This window comes from Mustela erminea, chromosome 18 (genome assembly GCF_009829155.1).
Source record: "Mustela erminea isolate mMusErm1 chromosome 18, mMusErm1.Pri, whole genome shotgun sequence".
Taxonomy (NCBI): domain Eukaryota; kingdom Metazoa; phylum Chordata; class Mammalia; order Carnivora; family Mustelidae; genus Mustela; species Mustela erminea.
Window position 1 is genome coordinate 2,723,770 of NC_045631.1, and position 22,607 is coordinate 2,746,376.

The window sequence follows — 22,607 nt, forward strand, 5'->3', positions numbered from 1 at the left end:
CGCCGAGGGGACTCTCTGGATGGGTCACCAGTTATGGCAACAGAAAAGCCATAGGATGGATTCCCCTGCCACCAGCGCTGGAGGGATGGAGGAACTGTTCCCGGGTCCCTGGCCAAAGACACAGTGACTCTGGCCAGAGAGAGGCTGACCAGGGTTTGTCAGGCACAGAATATGACTCCGGAGGCAGAGGAGGGAAAGGGGCCAGATCCAAAGTCAGGGGAAACAGGACACAGGGAAGGGGTCATTGGGTGGCTGTGAAGAGAGAGTTACCCATGACTGAGCTGAAGGCCGCACAGATCTCTTTCTTTCTTTTAAGATTTTATTTATTTATTTGAGAGAGAGAGAGAGAGACAGCATGAGTCAGGGGGAGAGGGAGAGGGAGAGGGAGAAGCAGGCTCCCCACTGAGCAAGGAGCCCGATGTGGGTTTCAATCCTAGGATCCCAGGATCAAGACCTGAGCCAAAGGCAGATGCTTCACTGACTGAGCCCCCCAGGCACCCCATGATTCTATTTCTAAGGGCTTCGGAGCTGCAAGGGAGGACATCAGACTCCCCAGATTGCTATCTGCATCGGTAACCCTGCAGCCACAAACCATCCAGAATCGGCGGTGGGACCCCACGGAAGTGTATTTCTCTCTCAGCTCCTCGCCCAGCCCGGGTCAGCAAGGGAGCTCTGTCCTGGTCCCTCTGAGACAGCAGTTGATGGCTACACCATCTCCATGTAGGCCTCTAGAACAGCAGAGGCAGAGAGACAGGAGCTCTAGAGGGTCTCACGCAAGTGACTAAGTGCCCCGGGCCAGAGGGGACCCACAGCCCGCGGATCCCTTCCCCATGGAACTAGTTGACCAGAGCTCGTCCTGACTCCACCCAACCACCAGAGGCCCGGAGACTGAGTCTTCCCTGCATCCAGAAAAGTAACCAGATCCTAGCGGCAGCGCTAATGACCCCACATCCAGAAGCTTGGTTCTCAGGGTTTGCAAAGCACCTGCTTTTTTCCTATCAGCCCTGTGAGTCTGGATATCCCCTCGCCTCCGGATGGGTGACACACTCTGGGAGAGGAAGGCAGGAAGGCGGGGCCTGGCTAGGCGCTGGGTTGAGCTGGGAGGCCCCTGTCTCCAGAACAGAGGGTCCAAGACCTCGCTGCTGCTCCCTCCTCCTCCCACCCCCTCCCACCCCAGACACACACACACACACACACACACACACACACACACACCCCAAACCAAAAATGAAATGGGAGCCAAATATGTTGGACTTTATTAAATTCACTGGGCTCAAGGACAGGAAAACAGCAGGGAGGGGACAGGACAAGGGCTGGGGAGGGTCCCCGCACACACCCAGACTCCCTGGCCTGCAGCTAGACGTCCATGGAAGCTGAGCTCTAATCCTAACCCTCCCCTTAAAGATGCTGATGGGGTCACCGGGGACCCCAGAGCAGACCCAGGCCATACATCTTTTCTTGCCCGTTTTCCAGGTTCTTCCAGAGAGGAAAGTTAGACTGGTGGGTCCTAGGTTTGGAGGAAAGCCGGAGGGAAAAAAGCGACAAAGTAAGAGGAAGAGTTTGAAGACGGGGTGGGGGGGGTGAGGCTGGGGGGGTGGTACAGGAAGGGGGAGCTCAGAGTCCCTGTGGGGTTCCCAATGGGAGGAGGTAGGTTCCCACAGGAGAGGGAAGTTAGGAGCCTGCCCCAAGTAGAGCACGGGGTGATGGGCTGCCTTTCTCTCGAAGGACCTGCTGTGCCCTCGACCTTAGGCAGCGGCTTTTCACCCTGGAGGCTGCTGTGCAGGTACCTCACCGCTCAGGGCCCACCTGTAGGAAGCTAGAGCCACCCTGGGTGGAAAAGGCCCCAGGTGCAGCCAAAGTCCCGCTGACCCGGAACGAGAGGACTCTGACATGACGGCCCTCCTCCTGTGCTGGCGATGGAGCCTTTCTTCCAGGGCTGGGAGAGGTGGGGGTCAGATGGACACGCTGTTCTCGATGAGGGGAGGGTCCAGGTAGGTGTAAGGCAGCTCCAGCCCCTGGTTCCGCTCCCGGATCTCCCGCGAGATCTGGGCCAAGCGGTTCTGGAAGGCGGCGATGCTCCGCCGAGGGGCCTCCTCTGTGAAGTGCTCGTCCGGGTAGGTGCCCAGGGGCCGCTGGAAAAAAACCGGGAGGCGATCCGGAGGACAATGGGGATGAGATGAAGGAGAGTGAAGGACCACGTTGGCCACCGCACAGTCACGATGGCTCCAAGGGCTTCACCCAGAACAGCCACTGCAAACTCAGACCATCCAAGCTGCTATTCCCCACTCCAGGTTGCTGCCCAGAGCAGACCCGACACCCTGCAACCCAGGGCCCGCAAGGGGCAGGAATGGTCAGCCCGAGGCTAGTGCTCCCTCTGCTGGTAGCCCTCTGCCTAACAGTCTTGCTCAGAGACCGTTTCTGCACTGGGAAGCCAGGCCTTGGACCAGACATCTTTAAGGGTCCCCTCCAGGGGCACTGGGGGGCTCAGTCTTTAAGCATCTGCTTTTGGCTCAGGTCATGATCCCAGTCCTAGGATTGAGCCCCGCGTCGGGCTCCCTGCTCGAGGGAGAGCCTGCTTCTCCCTCTTCCGCTCCCCCTGCTTATGTGCTCTCTCCCTAGCAAATAAAATAAAATCTTTAAAAGGTGGTATGGGAGTTTCACTTTACATTGAGTGTTCATCAGTAATGACTGTCTGTACTTCCCAAATGTTTCTTTCACGTATTGAGATGATTATATGGTGTTACTTTATTGATGTAATAAATTACATCGTTAGATTTCATCAGAGTGAACCGACCTCTCATTCCTCTCATTCCTAGAATAAACGAGACCTCAATGTGGCATATTATTGTCTTACTATGTACTATTGGCCTTCATTGGCTAATGATGTATTTTTAAGATCTTTGCAGCTAAGTGGAACACGTTTATAATTTCATTTTCTTAATTACAGCTAACACGCTGCAAGCCCTTGACATGGACTGCCATGACAGCGCAACAATCCTGTTAGACAGGTGCTCTTATCATTCCCACTTCACAGATAAAGAAACTGAGGCTTGGAGAGGCCTGATTACACATCCAGGGTCACACCGGGGGAAGTGTGGATCTGGGACTGGGACTTACTACCGGAGACCCACTTCCCTTCTTAACAGCATCACCTTGGCCAGCTGCAAGTATCAAGGGTCCCAGTAACATGATTTGGGGAGTGTACACTTTTTTCCTATACTTTAGAGAAGTTTGAGTGACTTAGGAATGACTTGGTCCTTGAAGGTTGAGTAGAACCCCCCTTTGCAAGGAGGGGGATCAGGCCTCTTACACCCTTTTCCATTTATGTGTGGTTTTCATCTCTTCTGGTGTCAATTTTTCTTTATCATTTTCCTAGAAAATCATCTCTTTCACCTCGATTTCCAAAACTGCAAATCATGTTTTCTTTTAATTTCTTCAACCTTCTCAATTATTGGCTGTTTGCTTTTCCACTCCTCCCAAATGTTGTACATTGGTCTCTCTCGTCTCTCATCTCTCTTGATTGGGATTGTCTCTGGTTTCTTTATTTTATTGGTCTTTTCAAAGAATCAGTGTTATGTCTTATTTACCAGATTGACATCTAACTCCTAAAACGATAGTGTAGGGGCACCTGGGTGGCTCAGTGGGTTAAGCCTCTGCCTTTGACTCAGGGCATGATCTCAGGGTCCTGGGATCAAGCTCTGCATCAGGCTCTCTGCTCAGCAGGGAGCCTGACTCCCCCCCACCACCACCACTGCCTGCCTCTCTGCCTACTTGTGATCTCTCTCTCTCTCTCTCAAATAAATAAACAAAAATAAATAAAACGATAGTGTAGCTGTCCAAAAAGGAGAACACAGGAACATGACAGGCTGGGTTAAAAGCTCTGTGACCTTGCGCAATGTACTTAGTGTCTCTGAACCAACTTGCTTAGTTTTCTTCCCTGTAAAATGCAACTACCATTTGGGGTGCCTGGCCAGTTCCACTGGTGGAACATGTGACTCTTCATCCTAAGGTTGTGAGTTGGAGCCCCACGTCGGGCTTAATTTTACTTAATTTTTTTTTAATTTTATTTATTTATTTGACAGAGATCACAAGTAGGCAGAGGTGGGCAGAGAGAGAGAGGGAAGCAGACTCCCTGCTGAGCAGAGAGCCCGATGCGGGGCTCGATCCCAGGACCCTAGGATCATGACCTGAGCTGAAGGCAGAGGCTTTAACCCACTGAGCCACCCAGGCGCCCAATTACTTAATTTTTTTTTAAAGGGGGCACCTGGGTGGGTAAAGCCTCTGCCTTCAGCTCAGGTCATGATCCCAGGATCCTGGGATTGAGCCCTGGTACTGGGATTGAGCCCCGCATCGTGCTCTCTGCTTAGCGGGGAGACTGCTTCCCCCCTTTTTCTCTCTCTGCCTACCTCTCTGCCTACTTGTGATCTCTGCCAAATAAATAAATAAAATCTTTAAAAAATTTTTTTTAAATCTTAAAAAAAAAAGGAACTACCATCTATTGAACACCTATATGTTAGGCACTGTACTAAGCATTTTAAACAAAGCTCCTTACTTACTTCGTATTTTAAAATAGCATACATAAGGCATCTGATTTAATGACTGAGACATGCTGGATCCAAGAAGCAATAGCTACTGTTATTGGTTTTTTTTTTTTTTTTGCTATTTTTGTAATTTTCTAGGTTAGACCCCTCACTGCCTTCTAGGAAGGAGCCCTCCACCCTCAACCTCTTGCCTATCATGCCTCACCACCATGATGTTGTGGTTTACAGTAAGGAATGTACATTGGAGGGGGGCACCTGGGTGGCTCAGTCATTAGAGTCTGCCTTCAGCTCAGGTCATGATCCCAGGGTTCTGGGATTGAGACCCACATTGGGCTCCCTGCTCCGAGGGCAGCCTGCTTCTCCCTCTCCCACTGCCTCTGCTTGTGTTCCCTCTCTTGCTCTCTCTCTCTGTCAAATAACTAAATAAAAATCTTTAAAAAAAAAAAAAGTAACATACATTTGGGCTTCCTCCCGTTCCTGGCACAGAGCTCCTCAAACCCTTATAATTTTGTAAGCGTTTGAGTGTTAAAATTATCTTGTTATCATAATAAGGCCCTTTCAACCACACCTGAGTTTACATTTCATTTGGTGACTTCTGGAAAGCCCCTAAGGATGGGGGCGGTTGCCAGGAAAGCCAGCCTTGTGATTAGAGGGTTGGAACTTTGATCTCCAACCCCCAACCTCCAGGGAGGAGAGAGGGGCTGGAAGTTGACTTAATCCTCAGTGGTCAAATGATTCAATCAATGGCACCTAGGTAATAAGGAGACAGAAAAACCCTAGCAGCAGGGGACTGGAGAGTTTCCCCAGCTGGTGCACATGGGGAGGTATGGGGAGGGCAGGGAAGCCAGGGAGGGCCAGTCAGCCCTCCACCCACTCCCACACAAATTGCCGACCGCATCTCTGGCTGTTTGGAGCTATGTCCTTTTATAATAAACCAGTAATCTAGTAGGTAAACGGTCTTCCCTGAGTTCTGTGAGCTGGTACAGCAAATGACCAAACCTGGGGCTGAGGGTGAGGGGTTGTTGTATTTTTAGCTGGTGGGTCAGAAGCACCTAGGCTTGTGGGTGGCATCAGAAGGGGTTGGCATCTTGTGGGACTGAGTCTGAACTCATGGGACCTGACACTCTCTGCAAAGAGAGTGTCAGAATGGAGTTATATTATCTCACACCTGCTGGTCCCACACACAGTCAGTGGCTAGAAGGAGTGAGTGAAAGTATTGGGAATAGTAATATTCTGCAAGTAGACAAAAACAAAACAAAACAAAAACCAGAGTGTTGGGGTGCCTGGGTGGCTCAGTGCGTTAAAGCCTCTGCCTTCGGCTCAGATCATGATCTCAGGGTCCTGGGATCAAGCCCTACATCGGGCTCTCTGCTCAGCAGGGAGCCTTATTCCTCCTCTCTCTCTCTGCCTGCCTCTCTGCCTACTTGTGATCTCTCTGTCTGTCAAATAAATAAATAAAATCTTAAAAAAAAAAAAAACCAGAGTGTTTTCCTTTATAGTGAAAAAAAAAAAATGAACTTCTCCAAGTCCTTGAGAAATAGGACCAGAAAGGAGCAGGATCCAGGGACAAGTTCCTGGCATTCCCAGGCCATGAGATGGTAATTAAAACTTGTTAGGAAGATAACATACATCTGCACCGAAAGGAGTCAAGCACGAGAAATGACATTCCTGTGACGTCAGAGGGCTTGTGAACAAGACCAGGAGGGCAGAGGCGGGACAGATGACCCCATGTGTGAATAGAAATATTGGTAATTGGTGATCAAGGAGCTGCTCTCCTGACCAAGCCGACCTGACAGCGTCCTTGCCTGCTTCTGCCTAGAACTGCCCCCTCAACCATCCACATAGCCACAGAGGCGCTCTTGCTAAAACACCGATTCATCCATGTCACCCCGGGGGGCTTAAAGCTCTTCAGTGGTTCCCCATCCTCCTCTGAATGAACACTGTGCCTGCACCAAGCCATTTGGAATCCTACCAACACACCAACGAACTCACCTTCACTTCATTTCACTTGGTTGTGTCCTTCCTCCTGCCTAGAAACTAACCCTGCCCTTCCTTTGTCTACCGAGCTCTTACTTGACCTGCAGGTTTCAGCTTTGATGTCATTTCCTCCAAGAAGCCTTCCTGGGTTTGCCCAGACTCAGTCAGGTTCCACAAGTCCCCATTTTCACCTCTGTTATGAGACTAAGCTCCTGAGGATAGGGTTCATATCTGCCCACCAATGTCTGACACATTGCAAATGCTCATGAAGTACACATTCGTACATCAATGAGTCCTACAACACTGTGATGCCCTTTTTCATGTCCCTGTGTGTCTCCTCAACTAGACTGTTGGATTCCAGAAGGCAGGAAGGTCTCATTCAGCTTTATATGCCTGGTGCCTGGTGCCATCTTGACATGTAGGGAGTCCCCAAAATAATGTGTGGTGAATATTTAGATGAATGGATGAAAAGTTAATGGATGAATGGTTGGTGGATGAAGAAGTGGGTGGAAGGATGGATGGATGCATGGATGGAAGGATGGTTGGATGGATGGATAGGTGGATGGGTGAGTGGATGGATGGACGAATGGATAGATAAGTGGATGGATGGAAGGAAAGATGGTTGGATGGATGGATAGATAGGTGGATGGGTGGATGGATGGATTGATGGACAGATGGATAGGTGGATGGATGGATGGATAGATGAATGGATGGATGGATGGGTGGATGGGTGGATGGACGGACGGATGGATAGATGGATGGATGAATGGATGGACACATGGGTGGATGGGTGGGTGGGATAGATAGATGGATGGATAAACAGACAGATGAGTGAGTGGATTGGTAAACTGGCGAATTTGATAGACATTGTGCCCCAGCCACTAAACTGGTATTTGTTTCAATGTATGTCTTTGGGGATCAACTATCATTTCCTAAAGAAACCAAGGAACCCAAGACAAGCTCAGCAATGGGCATAAATGATGGCACTCAGTCCCCAAGCCCCCCAGAACAGTTACCACCACCTGCCACTGCCCAGGCCCTGTAAACCTCCACCCCCATCCCATCCCATACCCCGTACACACCTGGTCTTTGGGCTCCTGGCTGACCAACCAGAAGAGGAGAAGGTTGGTACAGGTGACATTCACTTCTGGGAGGGTGTCTAGGTAACTCTTCAGGGTGGTGGTGCCCTTGGTCTGGGGTGGAGGCTGCCTCATGGATGATGGGGTATTGGGCATCCAGGCCCCAAAGTCATGCTGTAGAGACCCCACCCCAGTTGAGTCAGCTGGCCAGAGGGGGAGAACCAGCTCCTTCATCATTCCCGATCCTGCTCCTACCATCCCACGTCTCGCAGTTAAGAAATGAAGGGATGAAGGAAAGAGAAGGGGGAGGGTGTACAGGATAGAAAATTCCAGAAGTGGGGTAGGAGGCTCACCCCTTGTCACTCCCCACCCAGTGTTCCTGGACTAGGTGGAGTGAATCACCAAGGAAGGAATTGAACCAAAGAGCTGGCATGCCACCCATTGCGGCCTGATACTCCCCTTGGCTGTGTCCTTACCAGGACAGGCTGTATAGGTTTTCTTCCCAACAAAACACCAGCTGGAGTCACCATTACAAGCCTGAACCCCACTCCACCCAGACCTCATCCAACACTGACCCTTCACTCCTCCACCCCACCCAGTCACCACCCAACCTCAGCTGCAATCGTAAAACCACCCCAACCCTGACCCACCCCTGCTCTCAACCCCAACTCTGGCCTCATGTCCAGAGCTGAGCCCAGCCTTGCATAGCCCAGTGCCCCCAAGCCTGCCCCCCTGCCACCTAACCTGCCCACTGTTGACAGCGGCATGCTGGGCGGAGCAGTTGAAGATGACGGCAGTGAGGAACTTCACCAGCTCTCCTGGAGTGCACAGTCGGTGTGGGAAGCCTGGGTGTGGGAGGAAGGGAAAAGGGTGTGGAGGGAGGGGACTGGATTCCTAGGGGCAGCTTGGGGCTGGGGCTCACCGCAAGGGGAGAGTGAGGATGAGAGGGCTGAGCATTTGGCCACTATAGTTCTTTTGACTAAGATTAGAGCTGGGCTGAGGTTAGGGACAGTTGGTCATCACCAAGGTTTGCAGTCTCTGAAGGGGGTCAGGACAGGGGGTATCTACTGGGATCGAACAAGGAAATGGCCAGCCAGCAGAGCTCACAAGGAAGAAGCCAAGTTCAAGCTGACAGCCAGTCTGGCTCTTCTCCCCACGTCTATCCGCAACCCCTGATAACACTTAATGATCTTTTAAGATTTATTTATTTATTTATTTATTTGAGAGAATGAGAATGAGGGTAGGGGCAGAAGGAGAGGGAGATGGAGAGAGAGAATCTCCCCATGGAGCGTGGAACCTGACATGGGGCTTGTTCCCAGGAACCCTGAGATCATGACCTGAGCTGAAACCAAGAGCCAGATGCCCAATAGACTGAACTACCAGGTGCCCCAGCACTTAATGATCTAATTCTACCCAGTTCACCAAGACTTGTCCAAGCACCCAATGGCAGAATGTCACAACAGCTGGGCTTAGCGACAAAGGCAGGTGACCAGAGTGCATTACTCATAAGTTCACAGTGATCAAACAGAAGGGGGCTCCAAGGCCAGGGCTCGGCAACCCAAGGAGAGCCCAGGGAGGGCAGAAACCGACCCTGGGGCTGAAGCGCTTAGGGGAGGCATCCCTGCAGGAAGAGAAGAGTGGGTGAGCTCTGGATAGGAAAAAGATGACAGAGGAAAAAGGCGTTTTCAGGCTCAGCTCGGAGTCCTCTCCTCCCTACATCACTGCTCTCGTCCAAATTTGACAGTTTCCCAAGGGCCGAGGACTCCCAAATTCACACCTCCCGCTCCGCCTGGTCCCTGAATTCTAGATGAAGCCATGGGCATAATTGCGGGTGCCCCCTGATGCTCCAAGATGGGCGTCTGTGCCACCTCTCTGACAGCTCACCTGCAAACCCTGATGCTTGGTCCCCTCCCTCGCACACTCCCCAGACCTGTCCTGCCCACCATGGTCCCATTCTGGTGGCTCTGTCCAGTCGCTCAGACCACAGCCTGTGTGCTCATTCCTCTTTTTATCTCACGTCGCACGTATCAGGCAATACTTCCAGAAGCCAATCCCGTCTCACCACCTCCCGGTCTCCATCATGTCGCCCCCGAGTGAACCCACCTGCTTCCACCCTTCCCCCCGAAAGCCAGAGCGATGATCCTTTAGAATCACACACCCGATCGAGTCAGCCCCTTGAGAAAACCAGTTAGTCGCAGAACTAGTGTTCTCACTTCCTTCAGCTCTCTGCTCAAACGTCACCTCCTCCGAGAGGCCTTCCTGGACCACATAGCTGAAAAAACTCCCTCTACCCCAACGGGCTATTTCCTTATCCTGAGCGCCCCTAGCCCAACCCCTGACATATTTGTTTGTTGATTCTCCGAATCTCCCTGCCAGAATGGGAAGCTCAGTGAAGGCCAGGAGCTCCATCTGTCATGGTCACTGCCGAACCCCAGCCGCAAGAACAATACTTAATACTGAGGGCCCAGTAATTACTCGTTGACAGGAGTGAATGAATGCCTGAGAAGGTAAGAAGGCAGAGCCGGAAGGAATGAGGCATCAGCAAGGCAAAGGGGCAGGGAGGGTCCTTATCCGAGGCGAGGCCATGGCATGGGCCGGGCCACGCAGTTTCTGGGGACAATTTCTGAGGACGGTCAGGGCGGTGGCCCCACAGACCAGATGGGCGGGCAGCAAGAGGCTGGGAACGGTGAGTCCTATGGAGAAGCAGCTGCCACACTATGGGAAATGGGATAGGGTGGTGATAGGGGGACAGGAGGGTGACAAGAGGAATTGGTCACCCAACCGGATTTAGGCAAACAGGAAGACAAAGTGGGAGCCAAAGATGGCTTCAGAGTTTGCAGTCGGGATGCAGAGCAGTGGGGGAAAGACCAGGCATCTGACTGGGAGTCCGGGGGAATTTTCTGGATGTTCCCTTCGAGGTAGATAGTCTAACCTGGAAGGGCTGAGATTAAAAGGCAAAGGACATCAGGCCTTCTGTGGGAATTTTTCTGTAGTTCCTATAGTTAATTTGTTCCCCGTGAAATATGGAAGCAAAAGTCACACTGACTGAAGTTAATTAATGAGTGTGCCTCACCTTGAACTCCGATAAGCTCGCAGAGTCAGAGACAGGTTGAATAAAGTAAGATAGGGGAGTCAGCCAGCAGTAATTAGACCCCCGGCTGCCCCAGGTCTTAAATAAGAAACAGCCCCAAGGTGGGGGGGGGGGGGATAAAAGCCCTGGGCAGGGGGAGGAAGCCATCAGGATCAGGTCAACCTAGGATTAACAATAGCCTTGCAAAGCAAGGGCAGTTCATCCTTTAAAGATCCAAAAGCGGGGACGCCTGGGTGACTCAGTTGGTTAAGCCTCTGCCTTCAGCTTAGGCCATGATCTCAGGGGCCTGGGTCGTGATCTCGGAGTCCTGGGATGGAGCCCCGCAACAGGCTCTCTGCTCAGCAGGGAGCCTGCTTCCCACCCACTCCAGCCCCCCCCCCCGCCCCGACGCCTGCCTCTCTGCCTACTTGTGATCTCCCTCTCTGTCAAGTAAATAAATAAAATCTTAAAAAAAAAAAAAAAAGACCCAAAAGGGGGTGCCTGGGTGGCTCAGTTGGTTAAGCATCTGTCTCTGGCTCAGGTCATGATCTCAGGGTCATGGGATCGAGCCCCGTGTGGGACTCCCTGCTCAATGGGGAGTCTGCCTCTCCCTCTATGGGTCCATATTGGAGTTTATTGTCAATTTTGTCAAGCGTGATGACAGTATTGTGGTTCCATAGAAAAACCTTTTTTTGGAGTTGCCTATTGATTTGGAATAAAATAGGAAATGGGCATAATTTACAAGAACTCAGCAATAAACAAAAGCAAGAGATTAATCAAATGAGTGCTTGTTGAATCTGGGCGGTGGGTGAGTGGGTGTTTGATACATTACACTCTCTATGTTTAAAATTTGTTGTTTAAAGGGATAAAAGAAGTCTCAGAACCTGTAGCTGGTAGTTTTTCTGTGCTGGTCTCAAGGGTGACAATGAGACAGCAGCAAAAATGGAAAGTTCTTCAGGGAATGGGGGGCAGGGCGCTTTCCAAGTCTGGAATCAGCAGCAGAGGGGACATGGGAGAAGGGATCACTCCATTACGGGAGGGTAGAGAGGAGACAGACCCAGTTGGGACAAGCCAACAGCTGGGGTGGGGTCGTGGCAGAGGCCTGGGAGGCTCAGAGGATGTTTCCTCCCTGGGGCTAAGGGGAGATGTTAAGGAAGGGAGGATGGTCTGCTGAGGTTGAGCAAAGGAGGCGGAAGAGGGGGCCACTGGTGTCGTGTCGGTGGGTCTCAAAAGCCTCTCGGGCAGTATCAGAAGAAGGGGGGACATTAGTGTTAGATGTTAGTAGGGAAGAACAAGGCGGCAGCAGGACCATGTCACTCCATGAGGCCGGACCATGTCACTCCATGAGGCCAAAAGAAATGAAAGAGGTTGGTGGCTAGAGGGGCCACCTGGTGGGATAAGCATGAGGAAGTACGAGAGATGGTTCCAGAATCCTCAAACTCTGAGGCTGGAGACAGCTCCTACCACGTGATGGGACACATCCACCTAGCTCCACAAGCAGCAGTGAATGGACAGGCTCAAGTAAAGATCGAGGAAAAACCAGAGGATCACAGAGCAGTGGCTGCAAGCAAGGACTTTGGAGACCGTGAGAGCCAGCTCTGGATCCCGCCTCTGCCCCTATCTGCAAAGCTTTCTGTATGCTTGCTCCTCATCTGTTCAGCGGGGCTAATGATAGGATGCACTTCAAAGGCTTGTCCCCAAATAAGAACCAGGTAACAGGTGAGGCCAGAGGGAACACCGGGTCTTTGGGAGCTGGTGGGTGGGAGATGGGATACCTGAGCTTTCCCGGCCCAGGAACGCCTGAGCAAAGATCTCGCCGACCCAAGCCTGCAGCTCCGAGTCTTGCTGCACAGATGCATTGCTGGGGTAATAGTAGCCCACGATTTCTGAGACAAAGCTGCAGGAAAGAGATGCTAGTGCCACGGGGGAGACCTTGGGCTTGGGCCTGGCCAGAAATCCAAAGCCCAGTACCATTCAGGCTAGGGAGAGCCAGACAGCCAGTGTCCACCAAGACCCCACCTCAGTCCAGTGGGAGCCCCCAGATCCAGAGGGAACACGAAGGCCCAGGTTTGGGGACTCCTGAGCCATGGGTGCTCTGGGCCTCCTTCCCCCCCAGGGGTCTGGGAGTGGTGAGTACACTGAGGAGAGCCTGGGGGCCCCGGCCCACACCTCACTGTTGCACCTCTCCCCACCCAGTTCCTCTGGACACCCTGTTCTCTCCTTTCTCTGCTGCTGTGTTCATACACAACCCAGCCCCTCCCAAGCCAGCAGTCATTTCATCGATGACCCCAACTCCAATTCTCGCCCTGGGGGAGCTCCCTGCGGGGACCTGATGCACCCACGACATCCAGCCCTAAACTCTCCAGCCTGCATGAGAACAGGGATCCACACTGCCCCGCCCCCGCCCCCGCCCCAGCCAGGAGGCCCTGGTGGGGCCAGACTGGCTATAGGGTCCCGGGCCTGCACCCCGCACCTCTCAATGGCCGCCCAGATCCTTAGGCCGTCGTCCCGGTAGTGGTAGTTGGGGATGGCCAGGACGCCGCGGGCCCGCACGCTGTCCGGAAGACAGAAATCGGTGTAGGTGAAGTGGGCCAGAGCCGTGCTTATGAGGTAGAGGAGGCCTTGTCTTCCAACCGAGGTGACCTGAGAACACGCAACACAGCCCGGCTTGGGGACTTGGGGACGAGACGAGACTAGGGACTCAGCCCTAGGGGTGTTAATCAAGGAGTCCAAGACACGGATCAAACCCCTCCACGGGGACTGACGCGCGCCTCGGAAGCGGCAGTCCTACTAGGTGCATGGGAGAAATTCCTTAAATATCAGGTAACTGAAAGAAAGTCGCGACGCCGGCGCAGGGGCCGCAGGGGGAGCGATCCAGCGCGGCTGCCCTGCCCACCTCCGGGAGACTTCGGAGGCCTGAGGGGGCGGGGCCCGGGTTCTTTGGCGGGGCAAGTCCGGGGACCGGCGGGATGGGCGGGGCTTGTGGGTTGGGGCTGACAGGGACGGCGAGGAGGGATTGGGGGCCGTAGAGGCTTGTGGGCGGGGCAAAGCGTCCTCGGGGCGGGACTTCAGAGGCGGGGGGCGGGGGGCGGAGGCCGCACCTTGTCCACGAGGCCCTCGGGGTTGAGCAGCGTGGCCCGCGCGATGGTGTTCACCTGCAGCGTGTAGCGAGTGTGGGGGAGCAGGAGCTGCGGGCGGGATGAGCGCACAGGAGCCGAAGGTCAGGGGAGCAGGCCGAATCGGCCCGCCCGCTCCGGCCCCCGCCCGGGGGGGCCCACAGACCTTGTAGATCGGATGGCAGAGCGGCAGCTGGCGCAGCGTGGCCATGGCGAAGGCCTCGCACAGCAGATGCGTACACAGAAAGTGCGTGTTGTTCTCGTGCACCAGGAATTCGGAGTTGCGCACCCACGTCTTGGCCAGCAGCCAGTCCCAGTAAGAGTCCGTGGGCAGAAAGATGGGGCTGTCGGGCCCGGGGGTCTGGCTGAGCTGCGCCCCAGAATAATAAGGGGATGAGGCTCAAGACTGCTAGCGTGCTCCTGAGCCCGCCCCCGCCTCCCGCGCGGGCGCTCACCTGGATGGCCAGGGGCACCAGCGCCCCCTGCGGGTTGAGCCACAGCAGGCAGAGCGGGGCGGCCACATACTGGAGGCGGCCGTTGAGGCAGTGGACAGGGGCCTCGGCCAGGATCCAGTAGTCGGCTAGGAAAATGTTCCCCCTCTGGGGAAGGCACACAGAGGCTCACAGCGCCCTCCGACCCGCGCTGCGCTGCCCTCTCTGTCCCCCCGCCCACTCCCACCCCAGCCGGGACCTCAGTAATGCTCGGTGCCTGCGCTCCTGCCCAGAGTTCGGTACCCCGCCCTCCCCAGAATGTTCGGAATGAGGTCCAGCTGAGTCCCTGGTGCGGCACCTCCCACCTGGGGAAGCTGGCCTCCTCTCCCAGGCCCCCCCATACCTGGTCCTTCCTGCTCTCTCAACTCAGTGACCCTGTCAGTATATCCCACAACAGGAAAATGATCTGAGAACTGACTGCCCCATCTCCAGCCTCCTGGAGGCTGCCTGAGGGCTTGGCTGCCCCGGAGAGACTGATGATCATCTCCCCCCAGGCCCTCCAAGCTCTGGTCTCCATGACTGTTCCTCTTGTATCCAGAGGCACTGCCTTCCTTCCACCTGTCCTAAAATCGCTTTCTTTGGGCCCCAGCACTGTGAATCTTGGAGGCCCCAGAACACAGGCAGGGTCTTCTCTTCCATGCCGTCTTGTTCACGTGTACCATCCTCCAAGCCTCCCTCAGGCTCCCAGCCATGCCCAGCCCCATCCACCCCCCCTCCCCATCTGCTCCAACTCAAAGTTGCCATGCGGGCTGCAGACACAGCCATCCCACCACTCCCCGCCACGCCCATCCCTTGTCCATAATGGCACCTCACCCACCTCTAGTTCTGTCTGCAGGCAGGTGTCGGGTCCCAGCAAGGGGGCCACCATGTCATTGGTGACGGGCAGCTTGCTGGGCAAACTGGAAAGGCAGTGGAGCATGACGGGGTTGACGCCATTCAGGTACTGGTACCCGAAGAAGGGGTCCTCGCACCAGTGCTCTGTAACGTACTCTAGGGGGGCAAGAGACGGGGCTGCTTGGCCTGGAAACCACTTTCCAAGATCCAACCCTTGACCGTCTCCCTAGCAGGGAGAGTATTTCTCGGCCCTCACTCCCCTATTCCTGTCCCCTCCCAGAGGAAGGGGAGGTGGCATGAGCTCCTAAGGGGAATCTGTGAGGTGGTCGCCCAGGAAACCAGGAGCCCCTCGGCCTGCGATTCCGTGGTGTCCGTGAGAGGGCTGAAAGAGGGCCCCTTCCCAGGATGGGGCGGAGGGCTCCAAGCACGGGCTGGGGGGAGGATGGACATCTGCCTGCCTCTGCGCACCCGAAATGACTGTCTTGTGGCACCAGAAGATATTCCGGATGTCATCCAGCTTCTTCCAGGAGCCCTTGCGGTCCAACAGCCCACGGAGCTTCATGCCCAAGGACCTGCAGAGGAGGGGAAGCGACGGTGGGGTCCAGGGCTGCCTGGGGCACTGTGCCCCCCAGCCTAGATGCCTGGAGGGACCCGACCAGGTCAATGTCCTGATCAGAGGTGCCTAACATTGCGCCCTCAAGAAAAGTCTAGTGGCCCACTGAGGCTCTGCAGGGGTGGGTCCATATGTGAACACAACCAGTCTTCAACAGAGCCTTGGCCTTTCTCCAAGCTTCCATCTAGTCACGGACCTTCTCTGGCCTCTGTCTGGCCAGGATGCCTGCCACCAGCAGTCCCGACCAACCACAGCCTTCTTGTGACACATCATAACCGGAGGTGTACTTTGCACGCCAGACTAGGGGGAACCATGCACTTTTCGCTTTGTGGGTGTCTGTACTGTTTGAATATTTTGGAGCTGGGCCGTCCTCTCCACCTTCAATCAAACCTAGCCAAGACACAGTCTTGTATGCCTTGTGTGCCTTGTGAACAAGACACAAGCCACGGAGCACAGCCGGATGCCGTGTAAACACACACCTGGTGTGTATCTTCCACAAAAACCCTCCTCCTTCCCTGCGTGACACAGTAAATCCACGTCCTCCAGCCACCCTCTATTGCACAGGACACTGTGAGCCCCTTAAGGCCAGGACTGGCCTGGGCCCGACATACTGATTCATAATAATCACTCAATGACTGCACTGAGTCAAATGGAAGGGAAAGCACCGCCTACCAGGTGGGTTTGTAGCAGGCGGTGGGGGAGGGAGGCAGGGTACACATGCTCAGGTGCCCAAAGGGTGTGGGCGCCATGACCTCACAACCCCGGGGACAACTTCCTGAGTGTCCCCTGAGCCACTCTCGGTCTACAGCATTTGCCGAGCACCTGCTCTGTAAGGCCCCAAAGAGGGGAAACACCGGTGGGAGCTCAGTATTAAAGCAGAGAGCAAGGAGGGGCACCTAGGGGGCTCAGTCTGTGAAGCCTCTGCCTTCGGCTCAGGTCATGATCTCAGGGTCCTGGGATAGACTCCCGCCTCTGGCTCCCTGCTCAGCAGGGAGCCTGCTTCTCCCTCTCCCTCTGCCCTTATCCCCCACTTGTTCTCTCCCTCAAATAAATGAATAAGTAAAGTCTTAAAAAAAAAAAAAAAAAAAAAAAACACCAGACAGGTGCCTGGGTGGCTCAGTGGGTTAAGCCTCTGCCTTCAGCCCCAGGTTCATTGGATCAAGTCCCGCATCGGGCTCTCTGCTCAGCAAGGAGCCTGCTTCCCCCCTCTTCCTCTGCCTGCCTCTCTGCCTACTTGTGATCTCTCTCTCTCTCTCTCTGTGTCAAAAAATAAATTAAAAAAAAAAAAAAAAAAAAAAGGCAGAAAGCAAAGAGGCAGTAAAGGAGAAAGAAAGTATCTTCCTTTTCCAAGGGCCTGGTGCCATTGTCCCACACTGAGACCCAGCTACCACCCCTGCCCTCCACGGATCCCCAGCGGCTGCGAAATGTGTGCCTCCCCCCGCCCCCACTGCCCAGGCCTTCCCTTGCCTAGAACCACATGTCCATCTGGGGACCAGCTCAGGTGACCCTGATCCCTCAACCCTGCCCAGGCCTGAGGCCCGAGCCACCTGTGACCACCTTGTGCTCCAGCCCAGACACTCCCCGACTCCCCACTCACTCCACATCTGCCCTCTTCCCACTAGTCCTTCTCCCAGTCAATCAGGTACAGAAGCCCCAAGGAAGAGGACCCAGCCCCTTGCCCCAGACTCCTCTGGGCCTTCTAAGGCAGTCCCTGCACAGATGGTCAGCCGAGCCTCTCAGTCCTCCAGACAAACCTGACTTTGCCCAGGATTCGCCTTCTCTCTGCTCACCTCTCCTTTCCATGGCCCAAAGCCGCCTCCATCCCACCTGCCTTTCCGAGAGCCACCAGTTGGCCCCTGCTGGCCCCAGGCTGACTCTGGACACGAGGGTCGATGGCACCCCCTCCAAAGTCACACTTAGAGCCGCAGCTGTGGACTCCAGCTGCTAAAGGCCCCTCTGGTTCCTAATTAGCTGTGCCACACATCTCCCTAGGGACACTGAGCTCCTCATGGTGGAAGATGACATCCTAACACTCAGTCACATCCACTGAGAGATGTTTTGTGCTGGGTGTCATCTCACTTACTCTCTCCCAGACCTACGAGGCAGGTAAGGGTGCTACTGTCATTTTAACAAATGAGGACATGGTTTAGAGGCCACGTGAAGATCAGCTGGAAGGTGTGGGTTCTGGGATCTGAACACAAGGTGGTCTGACTTCACTTCCTTTAAAGCTTTATGACCTGGCCTCCCTGTCCTGTTTAACACGGTCCCACCTACAGGGCCCGGGACCAAGCTCTGCACTGAGAAGAGGCTCGTTCATTTCATAGATTTGAGGACTGGAAAGAGCGGGGGTGACAAATGAGCAAAGAGGAGGTGATGGGGAGTCAGAGAATGGAGAGAGAAGGAAGAGACTGGGGACAGAGATGGGGAGATCGGGGACAGAGAAGGGGAAACCGGGACAGAGTGGGGGAGACCAGGGACAGAAGGGGAAGACTGGAGTGGAGCGGGGAGGAAGGGGACAGAGAGAAGGGCCAGGGACAGGGGAAGGGGGTGGGGGGGACAGAAACAGAGCTGTGGATATGCCCGGCAGGGTGGAGGCAGAAGGGAGAGTGACAGGAGTGTGGGGAGGGCAGTGGCCTCACGCGGGGATGGCATTGAAGAGCAGGGAGGCTGTCTTGGTGGCCGAGTAGCGAATGTTGGGCTCCATGTGCATCAGGGATGGGAAGTCAATCTTCATGGGGAAGCCTGGCAGGTACCGATTCCCACTGCTATGGAGGGTGGCAGGGAGACAGAAAGACAGACACCGGTCAGATGGACCTGCAGCCCACTCCTCTTCGTTCCTTCCCTGGATCCTCCCCTGGCTCCGCACTCCTGCCCAACCCTGTCCGCTGGAAGCCACATCCCTGCCAGACCCTTGGGGTCACCCCCCACCCCTGCCCATTCCGCCCCTCACTCTTGGACTGCCGCCACAGTTCTCGTTCCCGGCTGTCCGGGCCCCATGTTCCCAGCCTTCACTTCACGTCGCTCCGCCTTCTTCCCCAGCCTGGGTGCCCCCTCACCTGTCCCCTTGGTCTGCTCGAGGTGTCATCTTGGTCAAGGCAAACTTCTTGTCTGTCTCCATCTCCTCAAAGCTGCTGACGTCTATCATGCCGGGAAAGCCAGGGGCGTAAACTTTCCACCTTCCGGGGGAAAGAGGTCAGGGGTGGCTAGTCAAACTTAAAGTAAACATAGACTTCAGCTTTTTAAATTAAAACTCACATAAACCGGGTGCCTGGGTCATTGCACATTTGCCTTTGGCTCAGGTCATGATCCTGGGGTCCTGGAATCAAGTCCCACATTGGGCTCAGGGGGAAGCTGCTTCTCCCTCTCCCACCGCACCCCCCGCGCTACTCCCCCTGCTTGTGTTCTCTCTCTCTCTCTCTTGCTGTGTCTCTCTCCGTCAAATAAATATAATAATAATAATAATAAAAAAACCTCCTAGAAACCACCCACTTTCTGGGGTAGGTGATGAAGAATTAGAATTTTCTCCCCATGGGGCGCCTGGGTGGCTCAGTGGGTTAAGCCGCTGCCTTCGGCTCAGGCCCTGATCTCAGGGTCCTGGAATCGAGTCCCGCATCGGGCTCTCTGCTCAGCGGGGAGCCCGCTTCCCTCTCTCTCTCTCTCTGCCTGCCTCTCCATCTACTTGTGATTTCTCTCTGTCAAATAAATAAATAAAATCTTTAAAAAAAAAAAAAGAAGAATTTTCTCCCTGAAGACACTAGGCTTTAGGTGGGGGTAGCATTTTAGGATAACGCAAACATCCAGACAGGTTCAGAGAGAGGTCTGCGTTGAGATTAAGATCATGGCTGGTTTGGGGGGGACGCTGAGGCTGAGGCTGGACTGAGATCAGTCAAGGCCAGGGTCATGTCTGACATCCGGGGGCCATCAAGGACAGCTGGGGGAGGGGGATGAGTATGGATTCACTGATTCTATTGGGACAATTGTTGGTACTGGTGTTCTGGGTCTGGACTCCGGGTCAAGCTCAGATGAAAGTTAGGGTTACACGAGGTCCTGATTGGAGCTGGGACCCCAAGGTTGGATCTGAGGTCAGAGTTAGCGACTGTCTGATGGAGGCTGAGATCGGCATAAAGGTGGGAAAAGAAGTCAAATTAGGCCTCCCTCACCGGTAGCATTCCTGTCGACCCTGGAGTTCCCGTCTCCTGTGGTCCAGAAGGAGGGGAAGGGAATCCTGACAAATGGTTTTTGCTGTGGGGAATGAAAAGTACTCATCATACACGTGTCTTTTCAAACAACATATCCTCCAGGAAAGCTTGTCTGAATGCCCTAACCTTGAGCCCACCCCTCAGTGACAGGGATACCCCATGTTCTCTGCACATTCATCAGCAGAAGGAACTCAAGGAAACCTCACCCCAAAATTATAACGATCATCCTAACTGTATGTTTGCCTCCTTCCCAGGACTCTTTTGGGGCAGAAATTACATTTTAGTCATTTTGTGTATTCCTGGCACCTAGCGTGGTGCTCTGACACTGTGTACAAGCCCTGCTCTTGAAAAATGACTGATGCATGAATATATTTTGGGAAGCGGTGGACAGATGGAAATACTAGGATAAAGAACCCGCTAGGGGGCCGAGATTTCACCTCTCATCCACACTTGTCAACACTCGTGTCAACACTTGGACCAGCCCTGGCCATGCCTCTTGGGATCAGATAGCTCAGGAGACGTGGGTGGGGGTCCAGAGGCTGAAGGAGCTCGAGCTCGGCATCCTTGAAAGGCCCCCCAGATGCAAGGGCGAATCCTAAGAGCACGTCACAGGGACGTCGCACACCAGAAAAGCCAATAGTAGTCATCGGCGAGGCCAATTGGCGAGGCCTTTCCAGCTTCTGCACCTGTCGACACCCAGTGACTCTGCTCTCAGCTCAAGTCTGCTCTGGGCACAGGAGAAATTCACTCTGGGGGAGCGCAGAGGGAGTCGGCCGAAAGCAACTCGAAGCTCTGTATGTTTGCACTTGTGTCTGTGTCTGTGAGTAGTGTGAGCGGCTAAGAGTGTGTGTGTCTAGTCTTTGCGTCTCCAGAGGGGCATACACTGCCTAGAAATTCCCTGCTGAAATTCCAGGGCTCTAGAGGCTCAATTTTGTTCAGAAAGCATCGACCTCAGAGCTCTGGATTACAGTTACCCTAACCTTAACCCCACCCCACCCGCCTTCCTTGCAGCATGGGCTCCGGGAGGCCCCCACCCCCTGACCCCCACGGATGCCTCCTGAAGCCCAGGCCAGCCCCCTGCCTCCCGCCCACCTGTTCCTGGTCGCAGCTCTATGGTGCAGTAGCCCTCAATCCACTGATAGCAGGGGAAGTGGGAACGGGTGCCATCGGGGGCCGTGACACAGAGGCAGCTGCAGTACCAGGAGTCCTTGGGGAAGAAGGCGTAGCGCTCCTTGTGCAGACGCAGCAGCAAGAGCTCGCCCAGGTCCGAGGAGCACCGCACCTTGTACTTCTGCACCTGGGGGAACCAAGAAGCCAGCAGGTGAGAGGGGAGGGACGGAGGGGGCATCCTTAGACCTTGCAGGCGTGCATCTGCGCCTGCTCTGGCATATAAACGGAGGGCCGCTAAGCCACACAGGGCCTTTGCACGAATTAGGAAAAGGCACCCCTTCAACCAAGCAGAGGCGGCCACAGCTCCCAGAGGCAGGGCGACTGAGCAGAGTTCATCCTGGACCTCAGCAGGCTCCTTGGCGTCGTGGGGTCTGGCCGAGGCAAGCAGATCCCCTCCAGAGAAGAGGAAAACCCCCCAACTCACAGAGGGTAAGTGACTTGCCCTCAGCCCCCCACGGGATGATGGGAGGAGCTAGGAAGCAGGTAGAGTTCTCCTGACCCCCAGCACCGCCCCCTTCTTTCTTCACAGCCCTGCCTGGGTAGAATGGATGGGCTCCCCAGGAAAGCCAGAGACCAGAATAGGACGGTGAGGAGGTCAGCACCTGAGTTCTGCAGGGTTGGAAGAATGACCTGGGGGAATGACCCTCTCCTCCTTCAGGGTTCCCTGCCCACGGGGTTTCAGGGGTCCCTCCTCCCTCTCTCGAACTTACAGATCCAGGGGCGAAGTCCCTGCCCAGGCGATCGAGCAGCTGTTTGGGGCTCTCTCCACAAGTGCCCACCAGGGTGACAGAGATGTTGTCCAGCGTGCCAGCCTTCAAGTAGGGACCCGTGGTCACACACACGCGGTACACGGCCATGGTGGGGAGGAAGGAAGGATGCCCCGGCAGCGGTGGCCACAGCAGCAGGCAGTCCGCCTCTGAGCAGTGGGGCGGCGAGCCAGGCGGGGCTGAGCTGTCGGGCTGCGAAGTCCCTGAGGAGGGGGCTAGGCAGGGGCAGGGAGGCTTCCCAGGGAAAACCCCGCTCTCTCTTGGATGCTCCGGGGCTTGCTGGCCTCTCTCCCCCGAAGCTCGCTGTCGCTGCCCCGGCTCGCTGCGGGCTCCCTCTCCCCACCCTAATAGTTGTTTGCCTGCCTCTGACACAGCCGGTCTCTCTGGCTGGCAGGACGGGACTCACCCAGATGGGTATCAGGAGCCCGAGCCCCGCTGGGAAGGGAGGGACCGGGGGCTGAGAGGGAGACGAGGAGCTGATGACACCTGTGTGACTGGGACACTGCCCTGCTCTCGGTCAGGGGCCTGCTGCTACCCTGGGGCCCTGGTCCGCCCACTCCCCAACGTGCCCCGAGACCCCTTCCGCCTCTCAGCCGGGCTTGGGCCCGGGGCACCCGCATTCCCTACTTGTGAATCATTCGTGTGAATCAGTCCTCGCGAGGGAGCCATAGTCGGCTAAGTCCCGGGTGACCGCGGCCACACCGAGGCGAATCGCCCCTGCAGAGGAGTCAGGCACAGCTCCCCTGTCGC

At 55.0% G+C, this 22,607-nt stretch overlaps 1 protein-coding gene across 2 annotated transcripts; it reads right to left on the reverse strand.

Annotated features, from left to right (window-relative positions):
• Positions 1 to 1,239: 1,239 nt before the first annotated feature.
• Positions 1,240 to 22,258, reverse strand: ALOXE3 (arachidonate lipoxygenase 3). 2 transcript variants are annotated; one of them, XM_032322054.1, is made up of 15 exons: positions 21,801 to 22,258; positions 21,013 to 21,217; positions 19,882 to 19,963; positions 18,778 to 18,897; positions 18,361 to 18,486; positions 15,577 to 15,680; positions 15,092 to 15,264; positions 14,239 to 14,382; positions 13,950 to 14,153; positions 13,769 to 13,855; positions 13,141 to 13,310; positions 12,443 to 12,564; positions 8,342 to 8,442; positions 7,601 to 7,771; positions 1,240 to 2,132 (listed from the first exon to the last, which is right to left on the reverse strand). In XM_032322054.1, exons 1-15 carry the CDS (start codon positions 21,945 to 21,947, stop codon positions 1,953 to 1,955), a joined length of 2,136 nt encoding a protein of 711 aa, XP_032177945.1. In that variant the 5' UTR covers positions 21,948 to 22,258; the 3' UTR covers positions 1,240 to 1,952. The 2 variants fall into 2 exon arrangements, with proteins under 2 accessions (XP_032177945.1, XP_032177946.1); XM_032322055.1 differs by lacking the exons at positions 21,013 to 21,217; positions 21,801 to 22,258 and adding an exon at positions 20,358 to 20,667.
• Positions 22,259 to 22,607: the final 349 nt, after the last annotated feature.